At 42.3% G+C, this 10,550-nt stretch overlaps 1 protein-coding gene across 1 annotated transcript; it reads left to right on the top strand.

Annotated features, from left to right (window-relative positions):
• The first annotated feature begins 486 nt into the window (after positions 1–486).
• Positions 487–10,550, top strand: LOC120804548. Its single transcript, XM_040154057.1, has 17 exons — positions 487–818; positions 1,048–1,063; positions 1,148–1,255; positions 1,363–1,448; positions 1,583–1,663; positions 1,783–1,885; positions 5,082–5,233; positions 5,350–5,418; positions 5,518–5,584; positions 6,727–6,908; positions 7,004–7,051; positions 7,143–7,188; positions 7,281–7,432; positions 7,545–7,613; positions 7,717–7,768; positions 7,919–8,026; positions 8,244–10,550. Exons 1-17 carry the CDS (start codon positions 720–722, stop codon positions 9,110–9,112), a joined length of 2,307 nt encoding a protein of 768 aa, XP_040009991.1. The 5' UTR covers positions 487–719; the 3' UTR covers positions 9,113–10,550.

The raw sequence follows: 10,550 nt of genomic DNA, 5'->3' as shown, positions 1-10,550 counted from the left end.
CCCATGAAACCTACTCTGATTCAGTGATGCAAAACAATAAAACATGAAACCTTAAAAGAGGAGTGAATACTTTTTACAGACAGTTATAGTTAGTGCTACTGTAAAGTCTCCAGGAAATGATTACGCGTCTATGTCATTTTCCCCAGAAGTGTGTGTGTGTGTGTGTGTGTGTGTGTGTGTGTGTGTGTGTGTGAAAGACAGACAGTGACGACAGACTGTTTGGTACGAACGGTGGACGAGGAGCTTGTTATCCCGAAAAGAAAAAAAAAACCTGAAAAACAAACATATGTACCGGCAGACGCTGGCTCGGAGCCCGCTGGGCTCACACGCTCCTCCGGGGTATCACTTTCTGTTCGACGGAGCGTCTGCACAAAAGGGGTCTGGTGATGGTTTGGCTCGGAGCTGCCGACCCCCCCCTTCCCCTCCCCTGCTGCCGGAGACTATGAAGCGAGGCGGAGCTGGGGGGGGGGGGCAACAACAACAACAACAAAAACCCAAAACGCCTTCACGTTTTCGAGAATTTGCATTTTGCACGACGTGAGACCTGAAACACAGCCAGGCTGCTTCGGGTGGCTGATCAAACCCCACGGACAGTTTTCAGGAGAGGAGCGACTGTCGGGCCCCCCCCCCCCCCGCGCCAGGTGTATGTTGGCCCGGCGCCCGCGCAACACGGACGAGCGGAAAAAAGAAAAAACCCGGTGGCTTCGTGCGGGCAGAAAATGTCCCTACAGGTGTTTAACGTGCGTCTTGGAACCGCGCTGGCATTTGTTTCTGCCGTGGTGTTTCCGCCGCTGCTGCCATGTACCGCAACATGCCAGGTGAGTGTAAGACGGCTGCACAGTAGTATGAACCGGGGCGAAATCACTGTAAATATTTAAATTAGATTATACAAACGATGCCCAAAAAACGGCAGCAGGCTTTTGCTTCTCCTTAATGAAAAATGTAGTGATCAATGCATGGTGGGTAAATAGGCAAATACATATGCTGCTTTGTGAATGTTTGATATTTCCCTAAACTTATGTCGCCCTTCTCTTGTATTTGCTGTAGATGGGAAATCAAAATGGTAAGTTTTTGCATTTGCAGTGTGATTAGACGTGGAGGCCACATGCCTCAGCTGCTGTACTAATACTCCTCTCTGTCCGTACAGATTATACGGAGGGGCACTGCCCTGTGAAACTGGCCGCAGTCCTGTCCCTGGAGCCTTGGGGGATGTACTCCTACTGTGTCACTCTCCATGTTTGGATGAAGGTTGATGGTACAGAGACTAACCACAGCTCCAAAGTCCATTTTGTTGTCTCATGAACGCGTTTCACCACCCATTCTTATGAGTCCGATTTAATTGTTGAATTGTTGTTCCTCCAGACCACAGTAAGGCCTCAAAGATTGAAATTCTCTCGCCGTTCAAAGAGATAATTAGGGGTTCCATGAGAAAAAGGAAAAACAAAAAGGTTGGACTCGTTCTCTTTGCACCTACCCCAAAACTCTGTATATGTACAAAATGTCAAAATGTCACCTAGTTCATGTTTTTAACTAGGCGGAATACAACGGTATCATCTCTCTTTCTCCGTTTTCTCTTACTTAGTGTAAGAAGGTAAAAAATCCAGGTGGAAAAAGAACCAGGTTTGACCAGGAGTTGCCACGTAGCAATACCAGTCTTGCCTTGGTAAGAATCATTTTCCTGTTCTAGCATCTACTGAAGATGGTTTTATGAAGATACTGATGATGATGGTGGTGTATTTTATTCTTTTCTTTTCCATTCTTTTTTTTTTTTTTTTTTTACAGTGGGAGCGTGTATGTGATTGTGTCGAGGCTGAAGCGAATAGTATTTTTTCTGTGTCCTACAGCACGACATCAACAAGCTGCATTGTCAATTGCACAGTGCCAGGTAAGGTACTTAGCAGTCTCCCTTATTCTGGCTTCATGGAGCAGCCTGTATAAGACAAAGGCTGTGTCTACTGCAGGGATGAAACACAATTCTTCCAAAAGATATTCCCTCATTTGGTATTTTGAAAATGGCTGTGGAGAGTGCTGTCTGACACATCTGTCCAAAATCTCCCAGATGTGTCTTTTCAGGTTGAGATCTTGTGACCGCTAATGCTGTAGCCTAAGATTCATATAATTCAAGCTCATCCAAAAACATTTAGTAGCCCATCGGTTCCTGTGACTGACAGCAGTTCCACCCAGAAATAAACACCTCGCATCAGGATAGAAATGTTTTATCACAGGATAAAGGTGATCAGTCAGTATAACTTTGTATTAATTTCACGCTTTCTGTCTGAGGCACAGGTTTTTCTAGCTGTGTGGCAGGAGAGACGCGTCTGCATTTTGCATGAGAGTGCGTGCCCCTTCTGGGAGTCGTATCATTCTAATTTTCACCACAGGCATGATGTAATATTTTTAGATTCGGTGCGACTTTCCCAGAATATCATCATCTCCGCCGTCCATTGCGAATCCGCGTAGAAATCACAGAATAAAGATGCTCCTCATAACCCCAGAACTTGAACTTGTCCATGTTTTTACATTTTCTTCAGTATCAAAGTAAATCATTGATAGTTGTCTGTACATCCATGGGTTTACAGCAAAAAAGAACTGCTAATAGCTAATTTAGCATATTTTTAATGGCCACAACTTGCCAAAATGTCAACAAATATAATTCAAAAAGATGGTGTTTGACTTGTAGCCAACAGGGGCCTGTTTCAGAAAGCAGGTTCAACAAACTCTGAGCCTAACCCTGAAATCTGAGGTGACGAACCCTGAGAGGATGTTCACTCTTGAGTTAAGTGCGTTCCTGGTAAATGGGAAAAAAAGCCATCATCAGCAGATACTGTGATTCACCATGGCAAAGGTTAATTAAAGAGCAGAGCTGCTATTTTAATCCAGTGGAGCTGGAAAGATTGACGTGTGACGATGGACCCTGAGTTGGAAAAATGAGTCAGTAAGTTAACACTATTACAGTTTATTCAGCGTAGTCCACTAGACTGTTGTTTCCTTAATGGATGCTAGAGTGCTGAAATCCTACTGTTTGTTAGATTACATTCTTGAATGTATTTATTCAGCTGTAACCTGATGGAGACAAAGTGTGTGCTGGCAGCAGAAAAAGAAAATATTGGTCAAACATAAAATATAAGATATAAGTTTATAGACCTATGGTGGTAACCTCATAGTCTGACCCAGCGGTAGCCTAATGAGTTTGGTGATATGCAGTTGAAAAAGCACCTGGGTTCAAACTGAGTGTAGATTTTCAACAAGTTCAGGCTGTATGCAGCCTACATTCAAAAACTCACATTTAAACTACATTTAGTCCAGTTTTAAGAAAAGTCTTTTCAGCCACACTGCGATCATCTTCACTCAGAAATATCACATAATCTCCAATATGATATGATAACTCTGATGGGCATGTCTCTTCAGTGCAGCCAGTCACACCAGGAGAAGGTCTAAAGCTTCACACAGTTTTTCAATGTTTTTTTTTCTTTTTTTCTTTTTTTTTTTTTGCAGTGATTAATGTATGGTCAATGTTTCAGTGCAGGGGGAACTGATTGACAACCTGCCAGTTGTCAGAGTCGGAGTGCCAGACAGACAGTGTTTAGATTCACAAACTCCTGCAAATTAATGCGCTCCGATATGCACCTTGATATCAACTATATGACAGAGGAAATGAAGCGCAGTCAGACAGCTGCTTTAGCCTCGGCAGGAGGGGAGGAGGAAGAGGGAAACTCGGGCGCTTTTGAAGAAAACATCTCAGGGTTAACAAACTCAGAGTTTTCACTGAACCCAGCTAGCTTCCTGTTTACGTCCGCCCGACCCCTCAAAATATGAAAACTGTAGTTCCAAACCTAGGGCACGATTATCCCTCAAATAAAAATAGGGTAATAGGGTAGGAATAATAATAGCAGATTAATATTAACTTTTCCATGTGGTTCTATCAATAAATTTTTTGAAACTAGCAAGGCTCATGATGTCCATCAACATGGTTCTTATATTCCTGGAACACTAATGTCTGGCATCTGCATTTGTCATGTTTATCAGCTCACTTATCCAGGTTTTACTTTCAATTCACCCGTCTGTTTGTATTGACCTATCAACAGTGACGCTCATATCATATAGCCATTTTTGTGTGTGTGTGTGTGTATGTGTGTATGACTTAGAAACTCCCGTTCCAAAGTTTGATCTGTCTGTGAATCGGTCGTCTAAATCCATCACTGTTAATGTGGAGCCTGGAGATAAAGTGCATACCAGATGGTGTTACCAAAAAACCGAAGTGGACTGCATTGGCGGGTCACTTTCCCCCCTAATTACTGTAAGTATAAGTGGCACATTTATCTGCATTAACTCACTTTTGTTTGTACACAATGAAGACAATATGCCAAGTTGTTTTTTTTTTTTTCTTTTTTTTTTTTTTGCAGTGATTAATGTATGGTCAATGTTTCAGTGCAGGGGGAACTGATTGACAACCTGCCAGTTGTCAGAGTCGGAGTGCCAGACAGACAGTGTTTAGATTCACAAACTCCTGCAAATTAATGCGCTCCGATATGCACCTTGATATCAACTATATGACAGAGGAAATGAAGCGCAGTCAGACAGCTGCTTTAGCCTCGGCAGGAGGGGAGGAGGAAGAGGGAAACTCGGGCGTTTTTGAAGAAAATATCTCAGGGTTAACAAACTCAGAGTTTTCACTGAACCCAGCTAGCTTCCTGTTTACGTCCGCCCGAGCCCTCAAAATATGAAAACTGTAGTTCCAAACCTAGGGCATGATTATCCCTCAAATAAAAATAGGGTAATAGGGTAGGAATAATAATAGGAGATTAATATTAACTTTTCCATGTGGTTCTATCAATAAATGTTTTGACACTAGCAAGGCTCATGATGTCCATCAACATGGTTCTTATATTCCTGGAACACTAATGTCTGGCATCTGCATTTGTCATGTTTATCAGCTCACTTATCCAGGTTTTACTTTCAATTCACCCGTCTGTTTGTATTGACCTATCAACAGTGACGCTCATATCATATAGCCATTTTTGTGTGTGTGTGTGTGTGTGTGTGTGTGTGTGTGTGTGTGTGTGTATGTGTGTATGACTTAGAAACTCCCGTACCAAAGTTTGATCTGTCTGTGAATCGGTCGTCTAAATCCATCACTGTTAATGTGGAGCCAGGAGATAAAGTGCATACCAGATGGTGTTACCAAAAAACCGAAGTGGACTGCATTGGCGGGTCACTTTCCCCCCTAATTACTGTAAGTATAAGTGGCACATTTATCTGCATTAACTCACTTTTGTTTGTACACAATGAAGACAATATGCCAAGTTGTTTTTTTTTTTTTCCTGCAACGTATTGGTATGTTCTTTTCAGATTGATCCGTCACAGTCTCGGTCAGCTGTTCTTAACCTCCCTTACCTGCTGCCCTGTGTGTGTGTACAGGTACGTTGAGCTCCATATAATCTTTTGATACAGGAAATATTATTATTTTTTTGAATCAGTCTGTTGTCATTCCTGTACATGTCTTGTCTGCATTCACAGGTATATTATACCCACATAGATTCCCGGCGACATATAATGTGTCCTTTTCAAAAAGAAAGGCTCCTAGGTGAGATTTAACAGGTGATCCATGTCAGACTCAAACTGAAAACAAATACACCATGTAGGGACATATAATTTTAAAGAGATTTTTTTTGTTATTTTACCACTATTTTTTAATTGACAACTAAGATACTGTGTTATGATTCAGATATACAAAACAACGGTGGTTCTCTTTATCTGTTGGGTGAGCTCTTAGTCTTTCACATCACCAGAAAACAAAAGCCCTATCACAGTAGCCACACTACTGGTCACGTAGCTTATTGTACATTAGAAGCTCCTACGAAAGTGCACAATTTTATCTTATATGTTGTCTACTATAAACTAGCACACAACTATAGCCTCTTTTCCCATTGCTACTTTTTCAAAAACACAAAGGAGGAGCCCACAGTCATTGAGTTTTTCAAATGGAATCTTTCAGCACTTTAAGCAGCGAAAATTATAAGAATAGTTCAGCATTTTGGGAAAACGCTCATTCCTGCCAAGAGTTAGATGAGAAAATCAATACCACATCCCATATGTGTCCTGTAAATATAAAGCTACAGCCAGTTAGCTTATCTTAGCTTAGCATAACGACTGGAAGCAGGGGGAAACAGCTAGTCTGGTTTGAATCCCCCCGTAAACTTGTTAAAGTTATTGTTCTTACACTTTGGTTTTCGTACAGATTAATGTGTTAATTAGTGAGATTTAGAAGTGCTGGTAAACGGATTCTGTTACCTTAAAACGGAAGCAGGCTAGCTATTTCCAGTCTTTATGCTAAACTAAACTAACGGTCATCTGGCTGTAGCTTCTCATTAATGAGCAGGTAGTGGAGTGGCATCGATCTTCACATCTAACTCTCGGCAATAAAGTGAAGCGAATTTAGGAAGTATTTCCCAAGTTTGTCACACTGTCTCTTTAATTCCATTCCCCTTGATTGTACTGGGATGGCAGGTAAAGTTTCACAGACTGACTCGGAACTGACTCTTTAAAAGCAAAAGTTTGTGTAATTTCATGCAGCAGTTTGATACTGTTTATACTATGATACAGTATACTATTATTAATGTTAGGCACATTAAAATCTAGTAGGTTTACCCACAACTGCATCCCTGGATAGTCAGGCATGTTGTTGTCATAGTGTCTTAAATATTTGCGTCCACATTGCCTCAACAGACGTCGGCGAAGTTTGGCGCTCCTCTGACGTCAAGCCGTATGAGGACAGTTTGAAGTGGAGCTCAGTGTGTCCTGCCAGCAACCTGAAGATCTCCGCCTCCCTCTGCTGGAAGCAAGATGAACACCTCTGCACACCTGTGCTCAACTCCACACTGGAAGAGAAGGAGGATGGACCAAACCTGGCAAGTTTGGCAGGACTGTTGGTGGTGTTGGTGATGGTTTCCTAATAGAAAAAAAAATAAAGCTTTCTCAAACACTCATTGTGTCTCCCCAACAGATATATAACACATCTACAGTGGACAAACACCCTAAGATGTGTGTGCGGGTGAGAATCAGCTAGACATGCTTGCATTGAAACATGTCCAGTTGTTTACCTTTTTGTTACACATTCACATATTTGTGTTTCATTTTTGCAGTTTTCTCTTCAAGGCCAACATATGGTCTCTTGCCCCTTCCTGGCTGGTGAGTCAAACAGGAATAAAAGCTGCGATACGTCTCCGTTTATCTGTCTTGTTTCCGTCTCTTGATTCCCTCTCTCTCCTTGTCCTTTACAGATATATCCTCGTGGGAGGTGTATACTGGACCGGGCATGCAGAGTGTCTTTGTATATCTCACCTCTGTTGTCCCAGCAATGTTCTCAGCTCAACTTTGTGTTGTTAACGAGATGGGATGTTCACCCATAGGGCCGGTCCACACACTAAGAATGGTAAGCATGCGTGTCCGTTTGTGAGAGAGAGGGACAGAACTAAAGAGAGAGAAAAAATGGTTATTTAATGTTAATGTGAGGAAATACATGACTCGTCTTATGCATTTTACAGGAGGGGAAAACCAAGGAGACAAGGATAAATGTGCCTCATAACTTTCTCCCTTTGAAACCCTGTGTGCAGGTAAAGTACATGCTACAACTTTGTAAAAGACTGAGAAAGGTGTTTCTTGACATGGTGTATTACTTTTTCTCTCTCCTCACTCTTTCAGTCTGTTTTTCTGCAGGTGTGGCAGTCAGATCCTGCTCGTCATGGAAGACGAATTCTGTGCCTAGACTGTAAGTCTGCTCAAGATAAACACACAGACAAGCCAAAATGTACCAACACGTGCATGTTTGTGTCTCACTTCATGCATACACGAATGCATGCGTGTACACACAACTTCTACAAAGTAAATACACCCCTCTGCCTTTTCTGCTCTTCCACAGACACACACAACAGATATGGCATATATGCAGTGGCAGCTTTGATACTTGTTGTTCTTATTGCATTACTGGGAATTTTCATCCGCTGTCGTACTACAACAGGAGCGGCAGGTTAGTTCAGTTGCCTCGTTAAATACAAAGTGAAAGCACTGGCTCCTTTAATTTGAATAATCATTGTTTGTGTCATGCATGTCTCCATCTTGTGATTTGAAACATTGACATTTCAATTTGAGTATCGTATTGCCCACAGTTGATTTGTGGGATTGGTGTTAATTGAAATTCAGCAAACTAATGATACATCCTCCTCTGTCTTTTCCCATATCTCTAGGCCGGCTGTATGTCCAGAAGCCAGTGTTGCTGGTGTGCTCATCAGAGCAGTCAGCCCATGTCTCTGCTGCGTGTGCATTAGCCTCAATACTTCAGGGGGAGCTAAGTGCCACAGTGCACATGGCTCTGTGGGCCCAGAGCTCACAAAGGCAGACCGAGGCCAGGAAGGGAGTGGCAGATCTGGGTCCGCTTCCCTGGCTGTACGGGCAGTGGGAATCCGTGTGTAAGGCACAAGGAAAAGTGCTAATTATCTGGAGTCCTGAGGCCAAGACGACCTATCAGAAATGGAAGGAGGAAAGGACAAACGTGGATAAGAATGAGAGAAAGAAGAAAGATGACGGCAAAGCAGATGTGAGATATGAGAAAATAAGAGTAGATGGGGAAGAGGATTATAAACTAAATGGAAGAAGACTGGCAAAATGCAAAAAAGAGAAAGCTGCAGGAGGAAAAGAATGTGTTAAATTATGTGATGATAAAGACTGGTACCCACAGATGGAATCCTCTTCAGTGATAGCACCAGTGTTTGCAGCTGCTCTGGGCTGCCTGCAGGGGAGGCTGCAGCAGTGCAAAGGTCAAGGGGTTGCCATTGTTTATTTTAAGGGCCTTGGTCACAGCAGGGACATCCCAAAAGCCCTCAGAGGTGTGCCTCGGTACTGCTTACCGCAGGATTTCAGGGGTTTAATACAGCAGCTGGGAGGGATGAAAAGAGGGACACAAACTGGTATATTTAGGTGGCACTGCTGGGCCAGACTCCTGTTTAAAGTGCAGTCAATATGGCTGGCACGACAGCTAGCCCACAGACTACAAACACTGCTGCCTCAGACGCAAGCAAAGAAGATGCAAGGGCTGAGGGTCACGTCATCACTGTAAAAGCTATCAGATAAGACACAGAGTAGGCTCACATTGCCACTGGCTGCCAACATGGCAGGGCCCGAAACTGTACAAGAGCAAGAGCCTCTCCATGGGTCACCATGGAGAGCAGAGGCGCTTTACTCTCAAGTTTCGCGTGTCTTATGGGGACAGACTTTTGTTCTGCTGGGAACATGATATGTATATTGAAATGGGAGCTGGTGTTCCATTGTGAGCACCTCAGAGCCAAAAACTTGGTAACAACAATTCATGTAAAAAATGCCACCATTTTTTTTGCATATTAAGAAGAGATAAATGCTCCATCTGCTTCCTGCATTTCACTTCGGACAGACGCTCTTTATGCTGCTTTCATGACTGAGGCCTTATTGAACACCTGTCCTATCGCTGTAAATACGCTGGCCACCATGAAAATCTGATCGCAAATTGTTCCTCCCCTTCTGCATGAGTGAATTTCATGTTTGAAAGTGTTGTGACAGCACAGGTGACAAACTGTATGACTGCTGTTCACAGGAACTCGCAAGTTTGCATAAGACCTTCTACAGACAGACGTTGAGCCAAAGCTGTCCAAGGATTTCCAGTGTAAGAGTGCAACAGATGATAAATATTTGCACATATACTGCCTCCTGTAATCAAGAACAAAGTATAAAATCACCCTCCCCCTCGTCATACTGCACTTCTTTATTCAGCAAACATCACTGAACATTACATGAAAAAAGTGTCTTACCTCAGCGACTTTGCTGAGAGCTCCAAACAGAGAGAAGAAGTTTCCCAGATCTTTGTTAATTTCAGGAATTCCGTCAAGTTCAACAGTAAAACTTCATGCAAAGCAACTTTAAATGGCAAACTCAGATCTTACCAGGATCTACACACAAATTCGATTTCAACCTTCAAGTATTTTTTCAGCGTCACTGTCTCCTCAATTTTTTTTTTCTTGCTGAATGTTGAGATACTAGTCTAACACTGTTGGATTTGTACATTTTTGTATGGCAAATAGTAAAAACATGCTTTTGATTTAAAAAATATCCATTCATGAAATAACTGATTGTATTAACAAAGAATGTCTGAGGCAATATTTCTTTTACATTACTGAAATCTGGTTTTTCAGCACTCAGAATCTCTGTTTCATAAGCTTCATGTTTCAAACACTGGAACAAACCATTTTGCCCTGAAACATCAAGTTCAACACGTAAAGGTTAGTCTCATGTCGGGAGCGTAACATACTGCGATGTGACACTGAACTCACCCAGACATTTCCCACTTTCACTAAGCTGACATGATGTAAATGAAGGTGTAGTGCATACTAAATGAATAGGGTAGATTAATACAAGAATACAGTCATAACATGGATAAAAAAGATTTTATGCAGCTGATACAGTCAACTGAATTTAAGTGTATATGAAGACAGAATCCCCCAGTAAACCAGGCCAGTGCAGGAATA

Source organism: Xiphias gladius, chromosome 18, assembly GCF_016859285.1.
Source record: "Xiphias gladius isolate SHS-SW01 ecotype Sanya breed wild chromosome 18, ASM1685928v1, whole genome shotgun sequence".
Classification (NCBI taxonomy): domain Eukaryota; kingdom Metazoa; phylum Chordata; class Actinopteri; order Istiophoriformes; family Xiphiidae; genus Xiphias; species Xiphias gladius.
This window is presented reverse-complemented; position numbering and strand designations above follow the sequence as displayed.

Coding starts and splice junctions, on each gene's coding strand:
- LOC120804548 (XM_040154057.1), top strand. CDS start 720: ATGTCCCTACAGGTGTTTAACGTGCGTCTTGGAACCGCGCTGGCATTT. Junction 1,256..1,362: donor TGTTTGGATGAAGGTTGATG/GTACAGAGACTA, acceptor TTGTTCCTCCAG/ACCACAGTAAGGCCTCAAAG. Junction 1,449..1,582: donor GAAAAAGGAAAAACAAAAAG/GTTGGACTCGTT, acceptor TCTCTTACTTAG/TGTAAGAAGGTAAAAAATCC.